Source organism: Corvus moneduloides, chromosome 14, assembly GCF_009650955.1.
Source record: "Corvus moneduloides isolate bCorMon1 chromosome 14, bCorMon1.pri, whole genome shotgun sequence".
Taxonomy (NCBI): domain Eukaryota; kingdom Metazoa; phylum Chordata; class Aves; order Passeriformes; family Corvidae; genus Corvus; species Corvus moneduloides.
Genome location: NC_045489.1, coordinates 19,929,947 through 19,956,227, shown reverse-complemented (window position 1 = coordinate 19,956,227; position 26,281 = coordinate 19,929,947). Strand labels below are relative to the sequence as shown.

The 26,281-nt window shown below is 60.5% G+C and overlaps 1 protein-coding gene and 1 long non-coding RNA gene across 4 annotated transcripts; one reads left to right on the top strand and one right to left on the bottom strand.

Moving 5' to 3' along the window:
* Window positions 1-192: 192 nt before the first annotated feature.
* LOC116451234 lies at window positions 193-11,154 on the bottom strand. Its single transcript, XR_004243144.1, has 2 exons — window positions 11,092-11,154; window positions 193-293 (listed from the first exon to the last, which is right to left on the bottom strand). It is a non-coding gene; the product is annotated as an uncharacterized LOC116451234 (long non-coding RNA).
* A 2,059-nt stretch (window positions 11,155-13,213) lies between these two features.
* SPRY3 (sprouty RTK signaling antagonist 3) lies at window positions 13,214-25,438 on the top strand. 3 transcript variants are annotated; one of them, XM_032123958.1, is made up of 2 exons: window positions 13,214-13,404; window positions 18,893-25,438. In XM_032123958.1, exon 2 carries the CDS (start codon window positions 18,940-18,942, stop codon window positions 19,855-19,857), a length of 918 nt encoding a protein of 305 aa, XP_031979849.1. In that variant the 5' UTR covers window positions 13,214-13,404; window positions 18,893-18,939; the 3' UTR covers window positions 19,858-25,438. The 3 variants fall into 3 exon arrangements, with proteins under 3 accessions (XP_031979849.1, XP_031979848.1, XP_031979851.1); XM_032123957.1 differs by lacking the exon at window positions 13,214-13,404 and adding an exon at window positions 15,224-15,308; XM_032123960.1 differs by lacking the exon at window positions 13,214-13,404 and adding an exon at window positions 16,163-18,798.
* Window positions 25,439-26,281: the final 843 nt, after the last annotated feature.

Sequence of the window (26,281 nt, the reverse complement as noted above, 5' to 3'; positions counted from 1 at the left end):
GTGGCTCCGGTCCCTGGTGCTCCAGGTTGTTCTGCAGCACGAAGCACCCGCAGGGATTGATTTGGTGGATCAGAAAGAGTTCCAGAGCCGAAAGTGGGAGCGGCAGGTGGCACTGGGGACACGGCGCTGGCGGCGGGGGGGAGAATAGATGACAGGTGGTGACACTGGAGCCCTTGGGGGGTTACCTGGGGATCAGGATCAACCTGTCAGGCACAGAGAATTCCAGAATGGTTTGGGTTGGAGGAGACCCTAAAGCTCATCCCGTTCCAACTCCCTACCATGGGCAGGGACACCTTCTACTACCCCGGGTTGCTCCAAGCCTCATCCAACCTGGCACGGAACATTTCTAGGGACACCTTCCTCTGTGCTTAAACGTGATGGTGCCTCCCTGGGGTGGGAATGGGGCAGGATGAGATCCCAGCTGTGCCTCCCTGGGGTGGGAATGGGGCAGGATGAGACCTCAGCGGTGCCTCCCTGGGGTGGGAATGGGGCAGGATGAGATCTCAGCGCTGCCTCCCCGGTACCTGTGCAGACAAACTGCCCCAGGGAAGCACTGGGAGCTACTCCCCAGTGCTGCGCCGGAATTTCCATGCCTGGTTTTCCAAAATCCAGGTGTTCTGAGTCTTTCCAGCTTCCCTGCCGTGGCACTCCCGGGTGTGTGGGCAGAGGAGCCGCTCGCTGTCATTGTCCTCGCAGCGAGGGGACGCGCTGGTGCCACCGCGGATTCCTGATTTCCGAGTGTTTTTCAGGAAAGGGGTGGGGGCGGCGCCTGGAACAGGCAGAGGAGCTGTCGGGGATCTGCTGCTTCCCAAAACCTCGGTGCAGCTCCCGCGGGAGATAAACAAGTTAGTCACTGGGTGAGCTCACGGCAGAGGCATCCCGGCCTCCATGAGAACTTGTCGCGGGCCCTTCCCGGGGTGCGATCGCGCCCCGGTACCGGCTCCCGGGAGGAGGCAGCGGATGCGATGAGCAGCCTGGTGCTCGGCCCTTCCTGGCAGGAAGCCCGGGTCCCTGTCCCTCCGTGCCCGGGCACAGCCCCTCAGACCAGCGGGGACTCATCGGGTGCCCGCGGGATCCAGATGTGTTCCCGACGGGAGCGACGGATGCGAGCAGGCGGGATCAAACAGTGCCTCAGCTGAAGGGCTGGGGGCCCTGGGGGGCTCTGGGGAGGGGAGATCCCTCTCCCGTGGTGTCCCACTGGCTGCATTTGGGATGGGCAGTGCAGCAGCATTGGGGTGTCCCGTGGGTTGTGCTCATGGGGTTGTTTCTCTTCGGAATGTGGAGCACGGTGGTCTCTGGAGCTCACTGGGATTTGTGGTCCCTCCTGTGCCCCACAGGGCCCCGTGGGACAGGGACAGGCAGCGCCGGGACCCTCCTGGAGGAGGCTGACCTGCCCCCCAGGAACGTGGTGCTCTGGGGATGCACCTGCTGCTTGGCCTCAGCACGTAGGAACGCATGTGCTGGGAAAGAGAGTGCCTGGGAACTTTCTGGGGATTTCCCAGGGAGAGCTGGGATCTGGGAATTTTCTGCCCTCCCCTTTCTCCCCTCCTTCCTCGCTCACACGCTGCTCCCGGGGTCACAAACGGCTTTAAAAAAAGCAACAGCCCACACAATGCTCTTCCCTTCTCCAGCGGGCACTGGTGACGAGATCCCGCATCCGGTGCAGGGAATACGGAATTAGCCCTGTGCCTGGGAAAGGCCCTGCCAGGCCCTGCCATGGGTCCCGCACCGTGGGGCTCCCGTGGCCACGCGCGGAGGAAAGGGACTCCGGATCCCGCAGGTGCATCCTCCGCTGGGCCTGCTCAGCTGAGTCGTGCAAGAAATCCATCCCCCTTCCCTGCCCCAGGACTTCCTGAGGCGGCCTTGGTGGTGCTGATGTCAAACAGAGCTTTGGGTGACGTGCAGGGCACACGGAGGTTTCTCTCTGCGCATGGGGGACGTTTCTGGACATGGTTAGGACGGGGAATTCACATTTTCCAGGAAATCTTGTGGCAATTTCCACAAGAGCAGCAGTAACCCAGGGTGGCTGAGCCAAGGGGATATTCCTGGAAATGGCTCATGGGACAAAAGTTCTGAAAAATGTTGCTGTGGGTGTTGGACCTGTTTAATGAATGAGCCACCTCAACCCTGCTCGACGTGAATGATCCAACAAAACCCATCCCAACCATTCCAGCCGAATCCAACACGAATGAGCCAACCCAACACGAATGAGCCAACCCAACATGAATGACCCAACCCAACATGAATGACCCACCTCAGCCCAATGCGGATGACCCAGCATGACCCAACACAACATGAATGATCCAATGTAATCCAACATGAAAAACCCACCTCAATCCAACCTGACAGGAGTGACCCAACCCAACTGACCCAACACAACCCATCATGAATGATCCACCCAACACAATCCAATGCAAATGATCCATGTAACCCAGCACGAATGACCTGCCTTGACCTAACCCAACCCAACCCAGTGGTGCACGGACTGGAGCTCCAGCTGGCTGCTCCTGACCTACCCTTGCTGTTGGAATGACATAGAAAGAGGAAAACAACCTCTCCCACCAGGACTTCCCCTGCAAACAGGCTGTGTGTTCCTGGTGAGCCATGGCTGTGTGTCAGGGACCTGGGAATCCAGGGAGAATTTCTGGTGGTCCAAGGGCTATCGGAGCCAAGGGACTTGTGCTGGTCCCTTGGACGCAGGGGTGGGCTGCACGTGGGGCCACTTGTGGCATCACTGCCTTTGGTGCTCCAGCATTGCTTCTCCCCCAGGCCAAGCTCCCACTCCCAGGAATGCATCATGTCCCCGTGGAAACACAAATGAGTATTTATTTAACTTGTTTTGGTCTTTATAAATTTAATTGAATTCCCCATCTCTCACTCTCTCTTTTTTTTTTTTTTTTGGTTATTCGAAGGAAGGAAGGAAGCCCAAACTCGGATGTTTGTTTGTTCTGTCCTGGCTGATGTTCCCTTGGTCGCACTCCAGTGGCTGATAAACTGGCAGAGAAGTGGAGCGTGGAGCACAGCAGAGCCTGGGAAAGGCCAGGACCCCACTTCCCCCAGCCTTGCGTCATGGTTTCTCTCCGATTATCTTGGCCTGGGGGCCGCCGCTGCCAGCTGCCTCTGCTCCCTCTGCTCCCGCCTTTGTCACCAGCTCACGGGACTGTGCTTGGTGGGACATCCACAAGGACAATGCCTCCTTGCCACCCAGATTCTCTCTCCCTGCCCTGGTGTCACCTCCAAACTCCTGGCCCAGGGTTCACCCCGCCTATGGGACCATGGAGAGGGAGAACCCACACGGATCCGAGCTCAGGTGTGGGCTGTGCTCCTCTCATGGAACCTCACCTTCTCCATCCAGGCAGGTTCCACCTGTGATGGTCCCACCCAGTGATGTCTGAGGCTGTCACAGACCTCAGGCAGGGGAGGAGGGGGTGCTCACTGCTCTGAGCAATGTAGGGAGCTTATCCCATGGCTCCTGCCACGAGACATTAGCTTGGAAAGTCTCTCCGTCCTCCAAGCTGGAATATGTCCCAGGAGAGAGAAATATTTATGGGGTGTGGAGTATGTGCCATGGGTGGGGGAGCTGGGAGCTTTGTGATCCCACTCCCTGTCAGGGGACTGGGATGTGGTTCAAGGCAAGGGTCGGTGGGGGCAGGATCAGCTCGGGAAGCTTCTGAAGCTCCTCTGGGAAGAGCATCTCCCTTGGGATATTGGGGTGACTCCAGAGAGGTGACACCCCCTGATTCCCTAGCATCCCTGGGCTGGGAGAAACATTTGAGTGGGCTCAGGAGAAGAGTCCCTGGGAGATCTGCAGGGTAAATGAGGATGCAGGAGGTAGCAGAGGAGAGGCGTGGTGGGAAATGCTGCAGCAGGGAGGCAATGGGGCCGTCTGCCCATTGCAATGGAGCCTTTCACTCTCCGTGGTCTTCGCAGCAGTGAGGGGCCCTGGGGACCCGCTTCGGACAGGAGGGGAGGGGAGGACAGGAGGAATGTGGGTGTCCCCCTCACCCCTCAGGTGATGGGCCTTGTGCAGGAGACTCCAACTTCTCGCAGCCAAGACAAACGTAAGCGGCTCCCAAACCTCCTCCCTGGGGTCACCCAGCAACGCTTCTATCTGCCGCTCCTCTGCTCCTCTGCTCCAGGCCAGTTTGTTCCAGGGATCCCAGCAAATTCCCTCATCACTTCCAGCATCTCAGTGCTTTGGGAAAGGGAACTGCCTCAGTGATGCAGAGCACAACCATGGGCGTCTGGGTCTGGTGAGGAGAGCGCAGGTGGCCGAGGAGGAAGGTGTCTCTATGGCCATCCTTGGCACGAGGTCACTGTCCCTTTCCATGGTCCCAGAAACCGCTTGGGAGGCTCCCAGCTCTGGCTTTCTTCTCCCACCCCTATGTGCTTGACAGCCCTGTGGAGGAGGGTGATGGGCACTGGTGGGCACTGGTGGCTTTCCTGGGGGTGAGCAGGGATGCTCTGGGGGGTCCCAGAGCTCAGTGCTGGGCCAGGTGCTCCCCAGCCCCTGCCCTGGCTCGCTGCCCACTGGCCCGGGACCCATTCCAGAGGATAAAATACGGCCCTGGTGCTGCTAATTGGAGCTCTTTCCCTACACTTCCTCCTCTCCCTCTCCCGCCCCCGGCTCCGCAGGGTCAATAAGTGATCCGCATTAAGGCAGAGTCTCCGCGGGTTCCGTGCGGCTCCGGCAGCAGCCGGGGCTCTCCGGGGCGGGAGGAGGAGGAGGGGGCTGCATCCTCAGGAGGAATCCTCCAGACACCCCAAGGTGGGGGACAAATCCTTCAAAGTCTCCTCCATCCGAACCTTCTCCCACCACGTGGTTCTGCTGCCTTTCCCCACGTCCCTGGGGTCCCCCTGCACCTTCTCCATCTCCCGCCCCGCCCCAGCCCCTCTCTCTCGGGCTGGCCACCGGCAGACAGCCGCTATCGATTTTCCTGGGTCAGCAAAACCCGGCCGTGGGGGGAGCCGGGCAGTGGTGACACGGGGATGGCACTCCAAGGGTCCTGAGGGAGCTGTCAGGAGAGCTGTCCCCATCCCCCAGGTCCCCACCAGCACTGTGTCCTGTTCCCTGCGGGACATGGGTGGCTCTTCCTCCCCTGCGCCCCGAGCAGCCCCGGTTCGTGGGAGCCGGCGGTGGGGAAGCGCAGCTCCTGCACAGGATCGCTCTGGGAGCTGGGGAGGAGGAAACCTTCAGCCTTGCTCCGAGCATGAAGAGTGCTTTCCTCCCAGGAGGGTCGGGACGTGGTTTCCCCAAGGAGCGTGTGATTTTCTCAAGCCTTTTCCCAGCTGAAATCCCACCGTCCCCCCAAATTTCCTGGGACACCAGCAGTGGGGGAGGAGCTACATCCAACACTGAGGCTGGATCCTCACCCTCTTTCCAGCCTCCTGGAATGATCCCTGGTGAAGCTGCTTTGGCCTGTGGTGTCCTGGAAAGCAGTGGCCAATCTGCTTCTCTGGCCATGCCCTGGAGATCTTGCACATTTCTCACAGCATTTCCCAAATTACCACGGAATGAGGGTGAGCCATGGCACCTGTCAGTGGGAAACGGAGTCAGGAACCATGAACCAACTTCATTTCCTGATTTCCATGGATGTGTGCTTGGTGATGTCCCTCAGAAAGGGAGGAGGTGAGCAGGACAGGCAAAGCCGAACCTCTTCCTTTGGGCCTCATTTCCTGGGTATTTGTTGTGGAGCAGCCCGGCCTCTCCCAGGCTCTCACTCCCTCCCCGTGTGGACAATCACAAACTGCCCAGAGGACACGTGGTCCCTCCTTGTGAGGTGTCCAGCTCCGGGTCTGTGGTCCCTGAGCCAGGCACACCCCGCTGCCCCCCACCCTGGGGCAGGGGACACGGACGTGTCCCCCTTTGTGGCAGTTGCTGTGTTTCGGAGCAAGGATGGCTCTGCCTGCAGCAAGAGCAGTGTGACAGGAGGGCTCCATCCCTCCTGGAGCATCCCTGGGCTCACCCCCACCCCAGGGACCCCCTTCACCCCGGGGTCACAGCTCTGGCTGCCCCTTCCCCCATCCACCCCACGTTTCCCACTGCCTGAGCCAAGCCGGGACCTGCCCCAGCCTTTCCACAGCCCCCAGATCCCGATGCCTGCTCTGGAAGACGCTTTTCCTGGGAAGCATGAGCTGGGTGTGTGAGACCCTGGCGCATGGGATCACCATGGTTTGACTCTCCCCTCTCTTCAGATCCATCTGGGAATCCTCTGCCACTCTGGAGAGAGGAGCAGATCCCCCCCTCTGCCCTGGCCAGAGACCCTCAGCCTCCAGGGCATTGCCAGCACCGCAGGGAGCTTCTTCCATGCTTTGGGCATCTTCACGCCATGTGCAATGGGTGGAAGTTCCTGGGGGATTTGGGGGCTCCCAGGCACGCTCAGGGAGCTGGGAGATGTTGGGGAACAGTGAGGGATGGGGTGCCAGGGGGTCCTGGCTGTGGGGCAGAACCTCTGTGTCAGCAGAGGACGGTGAGGAGGTGAGAGAAGGCCAGAAAAGTTTCTGCCTGGCCCGAAAGCCTGAGGCAGGAGGGTCCGAGATAACCACGGTTATTTAATTTATTTTTTCTAAATAAAAAAAAGGAAGGAAGTTAATAAATAATGTAAAGTGGAGAATGCATTAATGAAAGGGAGAGCGAGGCAGAGAGAGGGAGAGAGAGGAAGGGACAGGGCAGAGTGAGAGCGCAGGGAGTGGGGGGAGATATTCCTGCCGGTATCGATTGGATATGATTACATTAGAGCTATCAAATATTCATACTACATTCCACAAGAGGTCATTGTGTGTGTTTTTCCAATTTAGCTCTGCCTTGGTGCAGGGAGCAGGCTCCGGGTGGGAAGAGGCTGAGCATGGCTCCAGCCCCCGGGTCTGGGCTGCTGCTCCCATGGCCACAGGGATGTCACCCCCTGGAATGTGGCCAGCTCTGGGCAGGATGGGGGGCTGGGGTGGGTGGGGAGGGGTGCTGAGCTGGCTGCTGGCCCTGAGGGTCCTTCACAAAGCCCCTGAGGCTGTGGATGGTGTGTGGCTACAGAAGTGGGGGACACGCGTGTCCCAGCTCCGGCACCTCGCTCCTCCTTGGCAATCCCTCCTGCTCGCTCCCCAGCCAGGCCAGGGCCCGTGGTCACCATTTACTGGCTGCTCCAGGCTGCTGCTTGTCCTTAATGGAGCATTTGTGCCAGCCGGGAAGGTCAGCCCAGGCCACGGAGCCAGGCGAGAGGGATGCGCTGCCGTGTGGGCTCGGGCAGGGATGTGTGGCAGGTCTCCCGCTGGGGTGCCCATCTGCCAGGGCACCCCGGCTCCTCTCCACCTGCCTCCATCCTCCCTCCAGGCCGCCTGTGCTGCCGGGATCCTCCCCGAGGAGACAGCCACGAGGGACAAGGGCCCTCAGCATGAGTGCTCCCGAGTCGGGGCTCCAAGGACACGGCTCCGCGGTGTCTCGGGTGCAGACCTGGGCTTGTCACCCTGAGCAGGCGGCTGGCGGCTGCTGCCCGATTTCACTTCCACAGAGGCACTTCCCTCTCTCGTGCCTCAGTTTCCCCGTTTGCCCACGCTCCCGCAGCATCACCGGGGCACCGCTGCCGTCCCCGCAGCCCCCGACCCCGCCGGCCCCGCCGCGCCCCCCTGGCCTCCGCCCGCCGCGGCCCCGGGCGCTGGGAGCCAGCGCTGCCTTCTCTCCTTACATTAATAAAAATTTTACAGCACGGTGGCAGGAAATGCATTTTCAGCTCATCTGCTGCAGCTATTAGATTACCAGGAAATGGCTGGCTGGCCGGCGGCCAGGGCTCCGCAGGGCCGCGGCGCGGGGAGAAGGCGAGCGGAGCACTGGGATGAGCCGATGACACCTGTCCCCATCCTCCTGGATGTCCCCGTGGTGTGCCAGGCTGTGCCACCAGCCCTGCCTGGGTCCTGGGTGCGAGGCTCCCTGGGGATTGTCCGAGCTGGCGGGGATGGATCCGGCCCCTGCTGCTTTGGGACGAGCAGGGGAGGTGTCTCCTGATGAATCTCTGCTCCAGCCTGAGATCCGCGGAGCCCAACTGGCCACAGCCTTTGCTGAGGCTGTGCTGTGCTGGGTTGCAGGGAGAAGTGGAAGATTTGGGACTGGGACCAGGAAGAAGTGGGAGACTTGAGGCTGGGACCAAGGAGATATGGGAGATTTGGGGCTTGGATCAGGGAGAGGTGAGATTTGGGGCTGGGACCAGGGAGAGGTGGCAGATTTGAGGCTGTGACGGGGAGGATGCATTCATCGAGTGCAGCAGGTCTCTGCAGAGGCCGGTTATTCCAAGCTGTGGGAATTTTAAATCACCAGGCTGGGCTGGAGTCAGGCAGAGCCTGGGAAAGAGTTAAATGTGTGTTGTCTGTAGCAGAGCCGGAGGAGGGGGCAGGTGCTGGCTATAAATACCTGTACCTGCCTCGGAGGTGGCGGTGCTAATGAAGGGAGGGAATTGTGAGCAGCCCCTCGGGGAGGGGGCCAGCAGCAGCAGCAGCGGCGGCTGCAGTGGCTCTGTGAGCCCTGGGGAGGGAGGGACAGACGGGGTAGGGTTTTAGGGACCTGGTTTTAGGCTAGGCAGGGTTTTCAGGAGAGCCCTCTTAGAGGTGACTGTGGCCAAGTGCTGGAGCTGCTCTCTACAGGTGGGACAATTTCATGCTGGGACCCCCTGAGCGCAGCCCAGCCATGGGCCCTGGGATCCTTTCCACAATCCTGGAATGATCCTGGGATCATCTCCACGTGAGCATCAGGCACCAAAGCGAAGCGTCTTCCTGTGGTGGGGGTGATACCCTGGGGCAGTGGGTGTTCCCTCCCTGGAGCATCCTGGGCTCCAGAGGGATGCTCCAGAGGGATGCTCCAGAGGGATGCTCCAGAGGGATGCTCCAGGCTCCAGAGGGATGCTCCTTGCCAGTGCCTGGCAGCATCTCGGAGGGTGAAGCCTTCTCTGCCTGCCCGGCCTCCCAGAGCCCCTGAGCTGGCTGCAGGACGCTGCTTTAGGGAAGGAGGTGACCCCAGCTCTCGGCTCCCCAGCCCTGCCACGGTGACAGCTCCATCCCCACTCTGGTACCGGCGACTGGACCGGAGCAAAGAAGACACCTGGGAAATGAGCGGTGGAGAACAGGGAAGGCAAGGAATGGTGGAGAGGAACGGAGCAAGGAACGGAGCAAAGGGTGGGGAGAAAGGAAGGTCTGAGCCTCACCGGGGTTTATTAAAGTTTGAAAGAACAGAAACCCTGGTTTGCGTGGAGGGGACCAGCTATTTTTAGCCGTGGGTAGGATGTCAGCTCTGAAAATAGCCTGCTACCAGATCCTAATGAAATCCTCTCTTTGGCTGTCACCCGGAGCGAGTTTGGAGGGGGAGGATCGCTGTCACACCCGCAGCCGAGGAGCTCCTGACATTCACAATGACTCGCCTGGTTTTTTCTTATTTATTTATTAATTTTTTTTTTTCCTTCCCCCTCCGGTTTCTCCTATTCTTTGCCGGCTCTGCCTTACGCCGAGTAGAGGAGTCACCAGCCAAAAAAGTGACTGCGGGGGCGGTGCTGCTTAGCTACGGCCAAATCCCAGCAGCATGTGACCAGCTTGGCAATTTAATACGGAGCCCTGCTCCCCGGCACACGCGCGCTCGAGTTAAAGTGACATTGAAACGGGGACTCCAAGTGCTGAAGGCACAGAATTTGGGGGGAGCTGCCTCCCCCCGGCGCCTCCCTTCCATCCCTGGGGAGCGGGGCTTGCTCCGTGGGGTGTGGGAGCGGGAAGGGTGGTGCCCAGGTGAGGGAGGATGCTCGGGACGGGTGTTGGGGCTTGGGGGGGAGCAAGGGTTGGGAGAGCTGCAGGGTGGGTGGGGCGGCTGCTCCGGGGGGAGCTGAGCAGCCTGGAGCAGCAGCAGGAGGGATCGCGGGGTACACCGGTGTGCCTGGGATACCCTGCTGTACCTGGGATACCTGGGATACCCTGCTGTACACGGGATACCTGGGACATGTGGGATACCCGGGACATTTGGGAGATGTAGGGTGTGTGGTACCTGAGGGATACCTGGTGCACATGGGATACCTCACACATTTGGGAGATGTAGGGTGCCTGGTGTATATGGGATACCTGGGGCACATGGGATATCTGGTACACGTGGGATACCTGGAGTACGTGGGATAGCTGGTGCACATGGAACACCTGGTACGTGTGGGATCCCTGGTGGAGATGGCACATGTGGGACATTTGGGACTTTTAGGGCACCTGGTACATGCGGGATACGTGATGCACATGGGGTATCTGGTACGTGTGGGATCCCTGGTGTATGTGGGATCCCTGGTGTCTGTGGGATCCCTGATACACGTGGTACCTGTAGTGCAGTTCAGTCTGGGATCACTGGAAAGCCTGAAGAAGAAGACTTGGAGCAGTGGGTGGTGACTGCTCCCAGCAGTGATCTGGGACTGCCTGAGGAGCATCATAGGGAGCACAGGGCAGAGAATCCGGGGAGAGAGAGGGCCCTGAGGGCTTGGGGACAGAAAAGACGCTATGGGAGCATCACGTCCCCATCAAGGCAGGGGTGAAGAGGCCACAAAGGCATGGCTTGGGTGAGAAACGTGTCTTGCAGAGGCAGGGTGAGACTTGGCAAAGGAACCAGTGCTCCAAGGGCTTTCTGGGGACATTCAGGGTCTGGAGGGTGCAGGCCCTTTGTCCCTTGATTCCCCAATGGGAGTGTAGCAGCGGGTTTTGGGCAGGATCCAGCTCCAGAGCTGTACCACAGGCACAGCAGTGCCCAGATACTTCCCAGGGAGCTGGAAGATGGGAGTTAACAATTTCCCAGCAAGGCAATGCTTGTATCACCCATCCCTTTACATCTCAGTGTCTCCTCACCCACCCTGCTCAGGTTCCCCAGGAGCTCGGGGTCGGGGTCTCACCTTTGGATTCAACACTGCTTGAGCTGCATCTGCTTCCTCTGCTGGGGGGGGGGGGGGATGTGGCTCCGGGCCTCGTCAGGACAAACCTGTTCTGTGGAAGAAGAGCTGCTGCGGAAGCGTGGGGAGCCCACAGACCATGGAATCACGGAACGATTTGGGTTGGCAGGCACATTAAAGATCCTCTAGTTCTGATCCCCTGCAGGGACACCTCCCACTGTCCCAGGCTGCTCCAAGCCCCATCCAAGCTGTATCCCTTGGACACTGCCAGGGATCCAGGGGCAGCCCCAGCTGCTCTGGGCACCCTGTGCCAGGGCCTGCCACCCTCATGGTGACGATGCACAGGCACAGCCAGCACTGGGCGCTCGCTGTACACGGCGGGACCGGGAAATCGCGCCATGGGAAATCATTTCCCTGTCCTACTGTCCCCCACGGGCTGGGCTGAGGTGCCGGATCCCTGCTCACTGGAGAGCCCCTGGAGACGCTGCTCCTGCTCGGCGCGGGGCCGGAACCATCTGCATCAATGAGTCAGCAGGACCCACTTAACACTTCCCCAGCAGAATCTGCTCCTCTCTCCCGACAGAATGGGCAGCTCTGGCAGGCTCTGGCAGCGTGTTACAATCTCAGCTCATTAAGGGACGCATCCTGAGCGCTTTATTGATGTTTTATGCTGCCTGGCTCCATCTTCAGAGGGAAACTCTCATTGCAGTCAATGACTACACCTCCGGCTGCTGCAGGCTGAGCTCGCAGCTCCGGCTCCGGCTCCCGGAGGGGCAGGCTCAGCTCCCACAGCTGCACTGCAAACCGTGGGGTTTGACCCCAAAGCGGGCAAAGAACAGCTCAGGGCCAGCATCCTTGTTTTCTTCCCAGGGACAAGGGAACACTCAAAAGGAAAACACAAGGAAGGAGTTGTTTTTTCCCGTGCTTATCCCTCTTTCTGTGAGAAGGAGGTGCATGACAGGGAAGGGAAATGATGTTTCCTCTCCCCCAGCGCTGCCGTCTGTTCAGCCGAAGCCCAGCCGGGTGGGTGTACCTGGCCTCCTCCTCTCCCAGCGTGCTGGGAGCCACATGTCCCCACCTCGGGAGAATCACAGTCCTTTAATAAGTTCCCCAGTGCTGGCTGTTGCTTCTGAAAAGCTCGTGGCACTGTCTGGCTTCAAGTGGCTTTTACATAATACAGACTGTCAGGCTAGATGAGCATCACGGTCCCTTCTGGCCCTAAAATCTGTGAATCTCCAAATTAGAGGGCACCAGCACCTCCTTGTTTCTGGCTGATTGAATCAGGGGAATCGCGTGTTCTCTTTCTCCTCTCTCTTTTTTTTTCTCCCTCCCCTGCATCATCTTTAACTGGAGGTGAATTACCCTCCCCCTGCGCCCAGGCTTGGCAAACAGCAGCAGGAGACACCAGGCAGCTTCAGCCTTGCTCTGGGATGTCCTGCTCTCCTGCCCACTCCCGGGCTGATTCCCAGGGGTGAATTGGCTGTGGGCTCAGGCAGGGCTGGAGCTGGTCAGGCTCAGAGGCGGCTGGAAAATCTGTGAGGAAAATGGTGCCGAGCTCTCCTGATTGTTTTAAAATCCCAACTAAGTTCTCAGAGCTCCTTCAGATTTGTGACCAAGGTGTGGATGTAGAGAAACACTTTTTGGGAAGGGAAATGAAAGTGAGTGACTCCTCATGCTTTTGGGGATGTTGGGACATGCAGGGAGAATGGGAAGAGCAGAGCGGGGAGGAATTGCTGATGTTCTGTGGGGATTGGTGGGGATGGGAGTTCTCCAAATGCAGGGGTCTGCAACAGGAGCTGGGGCCCTGCTGAGCAGACTCAGCTGGAGTTGGGAACCCCGGGATGTCCATCCCGATGTCGGTGTCTCGGTGCTCTCAGCTGCCCAGGGAGGACGGGTACTGACAGCCTCAAACATAAATGGGACACGCAGGAGCTGCTTCTGCCCATCCCTTTGGGCAGGACCCCAGCGGCGTTCAAGGGCTGCAAGGTGGTGGATTTCCACTGGGACGAGGGGTGGGACCAATCCCAAAGGTGAGCTGAGGAGCTGGGGTGGGGTGCAGAGCGTGGGGCGCAGTGTGGGCTGTGGGAGGGCTGTTCAGTCCCTGCTCCCACACACCCCACGAGGGGAGAGATGGCCAGGAACCTACAGAAGCCTCACACCTTCCTCCGCCACAGCTCCTCAGGAGGAACCACATCCCTCTCCCAACAGCCAAAACCCCTGCAAAGCAGGGGGGCTCCATCCCAGAACCTTCCCTTGGGGGAGGCTCTAAACTTTCCTGCTTTGCAAACGCACGCGGGTTCCCAGCCCTCCTCTCCAGCGGTGCCGTGGTCAATAACTCACCGGGAGGCTGCTATTCTCCCTGCGCTTCCCACCCTCCCACTCCTCCCGGGAGCTCTGCATTCATGCCTTTTTGGCCCTCCCTCGGCAGCGAGTGAGGAATAAAGCGGCGCCGGCTGAGCACGACGCAGGCTGCCCTGGGATGCTGTGAGCCAGCGAGGGAAGCCTGAATCACCGGCACCTCAAGGTGGGAGTGAGAGATTTGGGCTGGGAGAAAGGGAGGACATCACACGTGCTCCCAGCAGTCAGGTGCTCCCAGCCAGCTGGCTGGGAATTGGGCAGCTTGGATCCTTTCTGTGCCTTTAAAGACGGAACTGAGAGCGATGGGGAGAAGAGGAGGGGCCGGTGGGAGCGCACAGGGATTCAGCCTGAAGGCTCTGAGCTGGAGCCGGGGCTGAGGGATGCTCTCAGGGACTCGTTCTTCTTGGAGAAACTCCTGGAGGAGCATCCCTGGTGGGATCCCATGGAGATGGAGAAACCCTCAGCCTAGAAATGCCTAAAATTTAGGCTGGAAAGGCTCAGCTGGGCACCACGTGGGACAGTGGACTCACTGGCCCCAGCTGGGGGGATTCCAGTGCTTCTGCTGGCATCAGCTGGGAGGGAGCCCCTGAGGTCTGTGGGATCATCCTTGTTTGTCCCATCTGTTACAGCTACAAGCGGCAGAGCCGGATTTATCCCTCTGATTCCAGGTCCTTCTCTTCCCTTCTGTCCCCATCCTGCTCTCACACACTTGGACCCGGTGTTTGCCATCCAGCCTGGGGACCTGCCTGCCCCGAGGGGGTCCTGTGCTGCTGGGGACCTGGCTGGGGGGCCTGAGGGCTTGGTGGTTTCATCTTCACCTGTCTGAGACAGGTTCCGAGCCCTCCCTGAGCTGGGGATGTCTCTTTGCTCATCTGGTGAGCACTCCCAGGAAGGATGGGTGACCACCCTGGAAGAGGAATGGAGGAGGGAGTGTGGGGGCTCTGGTGAGGTCCGTAGGTGACGTCCAGTGTCGTCAGGGTGGCCTTGTGTCTTTGGGACTGTCAAGCCAGGTCCACTTTACTTATAAACAGGGCTGAGGGATGTCACAAGGATCCCTGGTGCTCCTGAGCCACGGTCAGGGAAAGCAGCAAGGAGGGAGCATGCAGCAACTTGGGAAAACCTCTGGGATGGAAGATCCAGGTCCTGCTTGGACTGTGAGCCCAAGCTTTTTGTTTCTGGGAGAGTGGGACGTGTGTGGGCTGATTCTGTGGGTCTCAGCGTGGAAAAGCTGCTTTCCAGCCTCTCTGCCCTGAGCGTCTCTTACAGGAGCTAATTCAGGTGCGGACTCGGACTTCAGGGAAGTATCGGAGGTTGATGGCACCTGGGCTGTCCCTGGTGTCCCCTGGGAAGAGGTGAGCTGGCAGAAGGTTGGACTCGATGACCTCAGAGGTCTTTTCCCACCTTTTTCGTGATTCCCTGAGGTGACTGTGCCCGTTTCACGGTGATTTATGGATCAAGCCCAAGGTGGCGGATCCCGAGCCGCTCCCGGCCCTTTGCGGCCCAACCCGACACGACCTGCCCACGGTGTCACACTGCCCCCAGCCCATCCCGTGTCTCTGCTGCGTCCCCAAGGGGAGCTGTCCCGGTGGGCGCAGGGGAACACCGGCCCGGGGCGCGGGAGGGCCATCCCGAGGGGCGCAGGGAGGGACACGGAGCCCGGGGCAGACGGAAGCGTTTAAATAGCGGCTGAGCATCCCGCGGCGGGGCTGGGCGGCAGCGGCGCCTGGGGAGCGCTGCGGGGCTCTGCGGGGCCGCTAATGGGCCGAGTCCATTTCAGCGGGATGACGCCACTTGGGTAAAGCGTTAAGAGCTCCGGGAAGGCAGCGCAGAGCGAGGGGGAGCGCGATGCTCCTGGGCAGCACCAGGTCCCTCCCTCCTCCCTCCATCCCTCCTCCTCCTCCCTCCTCCCAGCCTCCCGTTCCCACCGAGCGCGGGGCCCCCCCCGCCGCTCCCGCTGCCCGCGGCGCGGGGCTCGGCTGCGGGGCCGGGGCTGCCCCGCTGCCCGCCCCGGGGCTGCCCCCGCCGCGCTCGGGCTCCGCGGGCGGATGGACCGGCGGCGGCGGCTGCGGGGTGAGTCCGCCCGGCGCGGACACGCGTGGGCTGCGGGACGGCGGCGGAACGCGGCGGGGGGGACGCGAGTGGGCCGGGCGGGCGGGGGTCCTGGGCACGCGTGAGCAGCGGGGATGGGGGTCCTGGGCACGCGTGGGCTGTTCCTGAAGGGACGCGGGTCCCTGGATGCGCACGGGCTGTGCAAGGAAGCTGCGGCTCCGCGCGGTGGGGGTTGGGGTCCTGCACACTCGTGGGGTGCGCGTGGTGGAGCCGGGGCCGCGTGTGGGTCCGAGTCACGCGTGGGCTGTCCCGCACACGGGCGGGCCGCGGCCGCGGCGGGGCCCGGGGGTCCCGGGGACGCGGGGGCTGCGTGTGCGTGGAGGGGCTGCGGGACCGCGCCGGGTGCGAGCCCCGCGTGGGCTACGCGCTGAGTGGGGCCGGGGGCTCAGCCTCCCCCCGGCACCTCGCTCCACCCCGCAGCACCCAGATACGGTGAGGGGGTCCCTTTTCTCCCACCTGGCGCCCTGAGCCGCTTGCCCCCGGCTCGCAGCCACCTCCAGCCTGTAAATCATTTGCTTTTACGATCCCTCCTCTGGCCCATTATCACACGAACTTTATATGTTTGGGGCTGGTGGTGGCCATAAAGCTGGCCCGGTTTCCGGGGCTGGCATGCCCGCCTGGCAGGCAGGGTGTGAGGAGGAGGAGGCTGGGGGGACGCCCCAGGGCCGGGCAGGTAGGCAGGGAGGGGTGCAGCAGAGCCCCGGGGATGCTCAGCTCGGTGGGCTGGGATAAGGACCGACTGCAGCCCTGGAATCGGGCTGGAGCTGGGAGGGCTGGGAGGGAGCGGGGGATACTGGGCTGTCCCGGGGTGGGGAGGAGGGAGAAGTGGGGTTCCAGCTCCGGTCATTCAGCCCCTCTGGAGGACCCACAGATGTTCTGCCCAGCTCCCCTTGGTTCCCACAGGGACATTTGCCTGCCCCCAGCCAGCGAGTCCAGGTCCTTGCCTGATCCCTGCACCCGGAATCACAGCTCTGGGGGCATTCGGGCCCCAGCCCAGTGCTGGGGATGCTCCCAACATCTGTCCTTCCCAAGATGCTGAGCCCTGCCCCCAGATCTGGAGTGTCTGGCACAGCCGATGGCCAGCTCCTCTCCGTTCATGTCCCCGAGGCTCGGTTCCTCCTCACGGTGTCCCTCCCACCCCAGCCGGGCTCAGGGGTCTCCTCGTGCCTCCTGAGCTCCTGGTGTTCAGAGGATTGGGGTTCCCTGTACTGGGCCAGCCCTTTGGCTGCCCTTTATCTCCCAGCCCCACTGGCTCCAGGGCAGTGGGACCCTCTGCAGGGTCTCTCCCTTTGGGGGTCCCCATGGGACCCTCACGGGGTTGGTCTCACTGGCCAAGTCCGAATGCCCAAGTACTGAGCCCAGGTGAGTGGGGATGGACACCCCGGTGTGAGCAGCTGCTCCGGGCTGGAACCTGCATCGTCCCCTGAATGATCCCGTCCCGACAGGATCTGGGTAATGAGGGCTGTGGGAATGCACCGAGGCTGCTCCCTGCTCCCTTCTGCACATCCCCAGCTGCAGGCTGGGATGGGTCATCCTTCTTCAGGGAGCACTGGGGCTTCAGGTCCCCCAGCTGTGCTTTAGCAAGACCCTCCCAGGTGAGGAGCTTGGTGGCAGCAGGTGACAGCCGGGAGAGCTTTGCCTCTGGCCTGTTCCCATCCCGGCAGGGCGCCCACAAACCTTCCCTGGGTCAGCCGTGCCCTCTGAATTCACCTTGGTATTGCTGTGACAGAAGAGGGTACCCAAATCACTTGTGGGTGTCCTGGGTGAGCGACTCCTCGCTGCCTGCATCCCCCCCCCCCCCCACGGGGAATTGCACGGAGGGGGGAAAAACCCAAATCTGAGAGGATCAGTTGCCTTTTCTTTCCGGAGAGGGGGATGGGAGAGACGAGATCTTGCTTGAACAGTCAAAGTAAGTTGCCTTTGCTTTTGCCTGCTCCTCAAGGTCAGCCTAGCTAATGAAAATCAATCTTCCCTCTGCCTCTCTCTGCTGCATGAGCAGATTCTACCTGTGGCCCCTTCACCTACTTGAAAGTGGCGGCCGCCCCGTCCTGCTGAGCGTGGGCAACGCCGCAGGGAGCTTCCTCCTGGAGCGGCGTCTTCCTGCGGGCCCTGGCACCGCGACAATGTCCGTGTCACTGAGGGATCACTGCTGTGATCTGCCAGCAAAGAACGCCTCTGTCCCGGGGAAGCTGCCTGTGCACGGGAAGCACGTATCCCATATGGAAATCTGGGCTGGAAGTGCTGGGGGGAAGCTCGTGGCTGGGCTCTGGCGCACAGCGAGCGATGTCCATCTTCTGGGCGCTCCTGGGCAGCTCCGTGTGCAGGTGGCGGAGCGGGAGCTCTGTGTCTCCCTCACTCCCAAGGCCAGGAGCTGCCCCGTGGCTCCCGAGCCCGCTGCTCCCTCTCCTCTCCCAGCCCCACCGAGGGTTGTCCCCAACGGGGTCTGGCAGAGCAGGGTTTGGAGATGGTGCCATGGGGTGAAGCCTGCCAGGACGAGGAGTGGTGGGACATGGGGTCCTCCCTGCCCCATCCCACGGCCCTCGGTGGTGCTGATGTTCCTGGGCACAGCAGGCTCTGCTGCCAGCATGGCCACCCGGGAAATGCCATGTCCTGGAAACAACGGCAAAGGGCACGGCAGGGTGGTGTGAGGGGCACGATGGGGCTTGCCTGTGCCAAAGCTGCCTTCCCTCTTGTCTGTGCCAGGTTTGAAGGGAAACCTGCCCTTCCCAATGCTCCTGGTGGGGTAAATTGGCTCCTGGACTGTGGATGGGGTAAAGGGGTGCTGCCGTCCACCAGGACTCCTTGGCCAGACGTGGGGCTCATTAGTTGCAATTTCATCCCTGGAAGTGTTAAAAAAAAAAGTGGACGTGGCACTCGAGGACATGGTTTAGTGGTGAACGTGGTGGTGGTGCTGGGTTGATGGTTGGAGCTGCTGATGTCAGAGGGCTCTTCCAACCTTAACGATTCCATGACTCTGATTTGTCACTGCTGCTGCCTAAAGTTAGCTGTGCTCAGGTTCCCCATCCCAGTGCTCCCAGTGCTCAGGGTGTGCTGGGAACCCCCAAAGCAGAGAGAGCCCCTGCTCTGAGGGAGACGCCGTTCCCAGCGCTGCCATGCCTCTGGATAAGTCACCGCTTCCCATTTCCCCTCCTCTGGAGAGGGCCAGCACGTGTTCCTGGGGAAGGAGAAGGAGGTGCTGGTGAGGGGTGGGAAATCCTCTGGAAGGACACGAGAGGCTCTGAAGCACGGGGAGAGGCTGTGCCCGCCGGGGTCGAGGGGCAGATCCGACAGCCCTTCCCTTGGGATGCGTCCAGCCTAAGTATTCCCAGGCACAGAAATACTCCGGGTCTGATTGTTGGAAATCCTTTCATTTGGAGTTCTCCAGCCAGCCTTTGTGTCCTGCTTTGGTCCAGTGGAAGGTCCAGGGGGCTGGAATGAGACGAACTTTAAGGTCCCTTCCATCCCAAACCGGTCTGTGATTCAATGATTCGGATGGATGGATCCCGTAACAGGAATATTTTCTCTCTTCCTGCCCCATCCTTTAGGATTTTTAGATGTGCCCTGATGCCGCAGGGTCTCCCAGCTCCTGGAAATGCAGCTCTCTTCCAGCGTGGCTGAACTCAGCTGTGACGAGACCATGGACCCACCCGCCGAGGACTTCCAGCAGGTCCTGTCCATCGACCAAATCCGCTCCATCCGTGCCAGCAACAACTACGTGGAGAGACCGGCGGCGTGCTTCCAGCAAGCCCGCTCCAACCCCTCGCTGTCCCAGCCCCCGCACAAGCAGGAGTGGTCCCAGGACCGCCTGGCGTCTTCCACCTTCCAGGACCTGCACCGCAGCCACAGCCAGCAGCACCAGATGCCACCTCTGCAGCCGCACCTGAGCCACTCCAGCACGGCCAGCTCGGTGTCGCAGAGCACCACGGCCTCCGAGCAGCGCCTGCTGAGCAGCCTGACGCCGTCGCACTCCGGGCACTCGCTGGTCCGGACGCAGCCCCGTTCCGGCGAGCTGAAGGCGGAGGAGTCGCCGCGGAAGGCGGGCGCGGAGCCGGCCCCGGCGCACGGGCACCTGCTGCTGTGCGAGGCGTGCGGGCGCTGCCGCTGCGCCCGGTGCACGGCGGCCCGCAGCCTCCCCTCCTGCTGGCTCTGCAACCAGCGCTGCCTCTGCTCCGCCGAGAGCCTCCTCGACTACGGGACCTGCCTCTGCTGCGTCAAGGGGCTCTTCTACCACTGCTCCACCGACGACGAGGACACCTGCGCCGACGACCCCTGCTCCTGCGGGCCGGGCTCCTGCTGCGCCCGCTGGGCTGCCATGAGCGTCCTGTCCCTCCTCATGCCCTGCCTCTGCTGCTACTTTCCCACCCTGGGGTGCCTCAAACTTTGCCAGCGGGGTTATGACGGCCTGAAACGCCCCGGCTGCCGCTGCCAGAGCCACACCAACACGGTCTGCAGAAAGATCTCCTCCGCCAGCGGCACGCCCTTCCCCAAAACGCTGGACAAGCCGGTATGACCCTCCCGAGGAGGAGAAGCGGGCTTTGCTCCCCTTCCTCCCCCTCCTCCTCCTCTTCTCTCCTCCGTGCCCCTCCTCCCTCGGCTTCCTCCGCTCCGCAGTGCCCCCCCTCCCCCCACCATCACCTGCCGGGATTGGGATGGGTGACCCGGGGGTCCCCCAGGCTTTGGGACACCCTGGCTGGGTGCCCGGGGGAGCTGGCACCGAGCTGGGGGGCGGCAGTGGTTTTGCACATGCGGGAGAGGGCCAGGAGAGGCAGAGCGAGCCGAGGGTGTCCTCCCTGGCTGTGGCCCCCAGGGAAAGGTCCCCCGGAGGGTCCCTGGGGCTCTGCCCCCACGGCAAGGGTGACCCGAGGCTCCTCAGGACTCTGCTCTCCGCAGTTTTAGGAGCTGCCCCACAGCGTGGTCCTTATCCATGGGGGAGGAGACAGGTCAGTGCCTCCCTGTGCAAGAGCCCCTCGAGAGCCAGACCTCCTCCTCCCGCTCTTTCTCCCTCTGCAGCACTTTCCGTGGGTGGCCTTTCTCCTCTCAGGTGGCCATAGGTCCCTTTCCCCCAGGGGCTGGGGTGCCCAGGGGTCTCACCAGTGGCAGTGGCTTCCCTCCAGGCTTGGAAGCCGCTGGGAGAAGCGAGCGAGCTCCAAAATGAGGTGGCACCGTGTTTTTCTGTCTCAAAGAGGAAGAGAAGGTGTGGGAAGCTTTAGAAACCTTCTGGCAGGGGAAGGAGCTATCGGAGGCAGCCCAGCCCACTCGCTCCTGCCCGACTGCAGCAAGGGAAAGGTCCCCTCTGGGATTTGGCTGAGAACAAGGAGCTGCTTGGAAATTGCCATTCATTTCTCCCGGCCTTGGAGGGCTGCCTGAGGTGGGAGCTGCCGCCCGGCTCCATCCCACCACCCAGCAGATGCCACAGGCACCGGCTCCATGCTCAACCCCGATCTGGTACCTTCCACCAGCACTGAATTCACTTTAAAACAATATGGCAAAGCCAACTGTGAGCAGCCACCGCTCCGGGGACTCCCCAGCGGGGCCTTCTGTCACCCTGCGTGGGGCTGGAGGACACGGGGAGCAGGAGGGGGTGTCGAAGCTGGGGACCCCGACCTTGCCTCCCCGCCAGGCTTCCTTTGAGTCCTCGCCTCGCTGAGGGGGTTGTGCCACCCACGGACAACCGGGAACGGGGCTGGAGCAAGCCCTGGGGCTGGGCCATCTGCAGAGCAGACGGACACTGGAATCCGGGTCAGGGCTCCGCGTTTCCTTGCTAGGATGAAATAACCCCGACTGGTTGCTGTGGCTGGGGGACTCCTGGTGGTCCTGGGCTCAGCCCCATCTCTGTGTAGTGCCAGCTGCTGGTTGTGACCCTGCTGGCATCATTCGGGGGGGTTTGACGCCGGGGTGGTGTCCTGGAGCTCGGCTCTGCCTGCCTGTGCCCCCTGCCAGGTGTGTGAGCACAGAGAGGAGGGAATGGTGCCCCTGGAGAAATATATGCAACACATCCCTTGGCTTCTCCAAGCTCCAGCTCCGGGGGCCCGGCCATCGCCTCCTCCCAGCCGCCTCTTCCCGTAGAGTTCTGTGGATCTATTTTTGTATATATAAATATAACGTTAGGATGGGTAGGTCTATTACTAATAATATTCATGATACTGCTGTGAACGGTGCCAGGTACAAGGCTTGGCTTCCTGGTGCACTTGCACACGCTGGAAAAGATGATTTCCCAGTCAGCTCATTGCTAATCCCAGACCCTTGGTTCCCGGGGAAGGGGAGGGGGGAGAGGGAGGAGTAGGGATTGTCTGGGGGTCTGCTCTGCAGGGAGGGGGGATTCAGTGCTGGCTGAGGGGCGAGGCAGAAGTGGAATCTCACTGTGGGACTCCTCTTTCCATCCATTCGCTTTCTAAAAATCGTGGTGGATCCAAGCTCCCTCTGTTGCGGGGAAAAGCGATTCCAGGGAGTGATTCATCCCGCTTGGAAGCATTATTCACTAAATCCTGGGCTGGCAGTGCCCGGCTCCCTTGACTCAAATGGCACCCAAACATTGAACTTGAGGCTCCCAGGGGAAGGGGGATGAGTCCCATCCCTGGTGGGAGGTTTGTGCTGGAGAGTGTTATGGACAGGAGTGAAATCCTCCCCCTGACGTCGCCCAGAGCCCGGGGGGGGATGTGGGAAGATCTGTGGGTACCTCAGGACGATGCTCCGGGGTACAGAGGAACCTCCTGGCATCAGGGAGGGACAGAGCCCCATCTGTGCATTGTATATCCCTGGGGCCAGCCTGGACTCTGGAATCATTTGGATTTTGAGGCCACGACCTCCTCAGAGGATGCCCTGTAGGTGTGTGAGCCCCTCTGAGACCATTCCTGTGGCAGAAATACAAAATACATTGCAAATATATTTATCCTCATGCCAATAATTGCTTGGCTCCCTACTTCCAGGTGGTGTTGTGGGGAGACACATCCTCCAGGAGTCTCCTTCCTTTGGAAGGCTCAGTTCACTCTTCTATTGGTGCTGATTAAACTCCTTTTTCATGAAAACCAGAGAGCATTTTTTAGGGAGAAAAGGTCCCTTTTTCCCTGTGGGTTGGAGGAACTGTCTCCCTTGAATGAGAATGTGAAACAGTTCATTGAAACTTTTTAAAGAAAACTAATGAACAGAATTTTCCAACTTGCTCTACTTTGATTTTTTTTCTTCCTCCCTTTTAAACGGATCCCATTTGTAAATTTAGTTACCACCTCTGTATCTTTGCAATTCATTGCTTCCTCTCCTGATGGTGGAATGACTCAACATGTGAAGCTTCATCATTTTCACGGCCTCCCAAGTCATGCGAGCGCGGGGTGACCTCCCCCAGGTGCTGGAGCTGGGGGATGAGGGGAAGGCTGCCCATGGATCCGCTCCCCAGAGCCAGCTCTGCTTGGCACGGCCACGGCAGCGCCGCTCCCTTCAGCAGCTGGGGGGAGGCCAGGACTGCCAGGAGCTTCCACCTAATGGGCTTTTTCTGGGTCAGTGCAGCAGCTCCCTTCCTACCAGAGCCCGGTGAGGGCTGAGGAGCACGGCCAGGGCTCGGGAATGGCTCCTCTCCGTGGAGTGACAAACCTGGGAGATCCGTTTGATGGGATACTGGACATGTAGAAGGGGAGGGGTTTAAAAGCTGCAGAGTTGTGGCGCTTGGGGGCATGGTTCAGCGGTGGCTCGGCAGTGCTGGGTTAGTGTTTGGACTCAGAGGTCTTAGAGGGCTTTTCCAGCAGGAATGATTCCATGATTGTAGGAAGTGGAGAGGAGGAGAGCCCCGACTGGGCGCTGAGGGCTGCTGGACCGGAGCAGGGCTTTGTGTTCACTGAGGGCGGACACGAAAGCCACGCGCAGGACCGGGGGCTGGAGGAGTTCAGCCTGCTGGGCTCTGCCCTGCTCCTGGGGGCAGGTGTTCACCTGGAATTCCTGCTGCCCACCCCCTCTGGGGCTCCTCGGCACATTTCCCTTCCTCGCTCTCGGCACTCAGGAGAGCTTGGGAAGCACCAAAAGCTCTCCAAGGAGAAGCACCCGAAGCTCTGGCTCACCGGGCTCGGCCGTGGTGGGGAAGGCTGTGGGCAGCCTCAGATTCTTTCCCTGAGCTTTTCCCAGCATCCTCCGACCAGATCCATCCTGCTCCATCCCCACCTCCGGCAGTTTGGTTTGCCTGCGGAGAGGGCCCCGGTTCTGGTTGGGGTTGGGAGCCCCTTTCCTGCCCCACCCTCTGTGAGTCAGATCCATCTGCTCGGGGTGTTTGTTTGCAGCTGCCTGTCCCAGCAGTTGGGTTTCTCTCTGTCCTGACGTGTCTTTTTTGGTTTCCTTTTGGGAGCGTCACATGGAGCCCTCTGCTCTCCCGCAGGGACGGATCCCTGGGTTGTCTTTCCTCTGCCAGGGAACTCGCAGGGCTGGGGGCAGACTGAGGCAGGGAAAGAGGTTCAGGTGCCAAAGGAGCAGGACGCAGGAGCTGCTGAGCAGGACCTGAGCTCCCCCTGCTCTGCTCCCCATCCAGAGCCTCCTTTTCCCACCCAGGAGTGCAAAGCTCCATCCAGGCAAGACCCTCTGATGTTTTTTGCTTCCTCCAAGGCTTCCCTTGGTCCCACTCCCCCTTTTCCCCACTGGCAAATCAGTCCCAGTGGGGACGGGTCATGGGGGCCAGGCTGGGTCCTCCCATCCCACCCCCACCCCTCCTGCTGGAAGGGCCAAAGAGGGCCTTGGGCTGCTGTGCACTCATCCTTGAGAAACATCAGTGCCTCAGAGAACAGGGGGGAGCTCTTTGTGACTCACAGATTCCCCTAAAATCCCACTGAGTCCTCTCCTGCCCATGCCCAGGGGTGAACCCAAAGACTGGAGGGAAAATGCCATTGAGCCAAAGCCTGGAATCAGAGATTGGGCACGGCTCTGAAGTGTGGCACAGAGGGGTGAGCCGGGGCTGAGGGGAGCTGCTGTGGGACTGGCAGGGGAAGGAGCCCACTGTGCCCCAAACCCCTGTGCCCAGCACCGCTGCTGCCGCTCTGTCTCCGGGGTGTTCCGAGGAAGCTGGGAGGAGTTCAGAGCTGGGAGTGGAATGTCTGTGATAGGAATGTGATAAGGGCTGATCCCCACCCCAAAGCTCAGGCTTGCTCTTTAACAGGATCCAGCTCAGGCTTGGCTCCTCCGAGGAGCCCGTGGAGCCCATGGGATGCTCACTGAACCAGGGGGCCCAAACCTGAGCTGGGACTTCTTGGGGCTCAGTTTGCTGTGGGGTATTTCTCCGTGAGCACCAGGATCTCCTGCAAACCCTCCTGGAGCCCCGCTGGGAGCTGGGATCTGTTCTCCTGCCTGGGGTGACATTGCAGAAGTGTCCCCTGAGGGCACAACGCCGCTGTTCCCTGGAGGGGCACGGCAGGCAGGAGGGGTTTTGGATGGGTGGGCAGCGGGAATGTGTGAGGGAGGCGGCGCTGGGCCCCTCTCCTGCTGCCCCCGAAGGGTTTTGTCACGAGCAGGACCAATCCCACCCCGCAGAGCTGGGTCTGGGCGAGGAGGTCCCACACCCTCTGTCCCAAGGTCCCCCCAAGCCCCAGGCCTGGCCGGCCCCCACCTTGTCCCTTTGCCCCATTCCATCGGGATGCTCTCCTGGCAGCGGCCCCCCATCCTCCTCCTCCCCTGGTGTCCTCAGCACAAAGCTCTCCTGGGAAGATCCCCCTGGGCTCCACAGGACAGCCCCAGGATCCCGAGGCTCTCATCCCGAGTTCCTGGGTACAAAACCCTTCTGTACAGCGTGTAAAGATCCCTCCCTGGCTCTCTCCGTTCCAGTCCCTTTCTATAAGGTATAATATATGTTTATAACCTGATGGCTGGTTTTTTTGACAATACTCTTGTACCTTTTAAGGGAAAAAAAAATTAAAAAACCAAAGTATTTATTTGAAAAGTTTATTTTAAAGATAAGAAAAAAAAAAACTATTTATTTTACTGCACCCTCTTCTGTTTGGTTTTCCTCTCTTGCAAAGCTGATAACTGTTACAGAACCACTGCTGAGGTGAAAGAAGTGATTCTATGAGTGGCTTCACAAGCCCACTTAGAGCAACTATTCAATAAAAATATATATTAATTTTGAACGTGGTCTGGTTCTTGTCTCCTGGGGAAAGGCTGGCTCCGGTGGCAAAGGGCGGGAGCAAAGGGTGGGGGGACCTGGGTAAGACATTCCTGAGTCCTTGGGGGCTTTCAGTCACCCCACAGAGATTCCGACATGCTCCCAAAGCCTCTCCTGCTGCCGGAAGAGAGGGGGTGATGCCACAGGGCCAGGGATGTCTGCTGCAGGAGGAGCTGCAGCTGGGACCTGGCTCCCTCCCCACCCTGCTGCTGGCACTTTTGGAGGTGGGTTTGACCCAAACCGGGAGGACTTTGGGCCACACCCCAGCAGCTCCTGGGCCTCGCTGGTGCCTCTGGTCCCTGTGCACGTCACAGAGCTGCGGATCCCAAAGCCCTGCTCGTACGGAGTCCAGACATCCTCATCCTGAGGGGCTCCCTGCTCACCGAGAGCTCTTCTCTCACACGGCTGGTGGAGCTTTATTCCAGAGCCTCCAGGGCACAAGGGCCTTGCCCACCGATTTGGTGGCTGATCACTCCCACGGCTGGTGGCCCCCCCTTATTCCTCTTTAATTTGTTGGCTTCAGCGTCTGCCCCTCGGCTCGGGCTGAACCTGTTTCCTCTCTCTGCAAGAGTCCTTCCTTTCCTGGGATGGTTTCCCCAGGCCACACTTGTGCTGAAGGGCCTTCCCAAGCCCCGTGCTGAATTGAAACCACGCACTGTCCACGTCTCTCACCAGAAACCCTTTTCCCAGGCTGCTTCCCTGTTTTTCCCTGTCTCTGGTATCGGAGCATGCTTTCCAAAATCGGTTCCAATGCCTCATCCCCAGCATCCAGGATGTGCCTGAGGGCTCTGGAGCACAGATGTGAGTC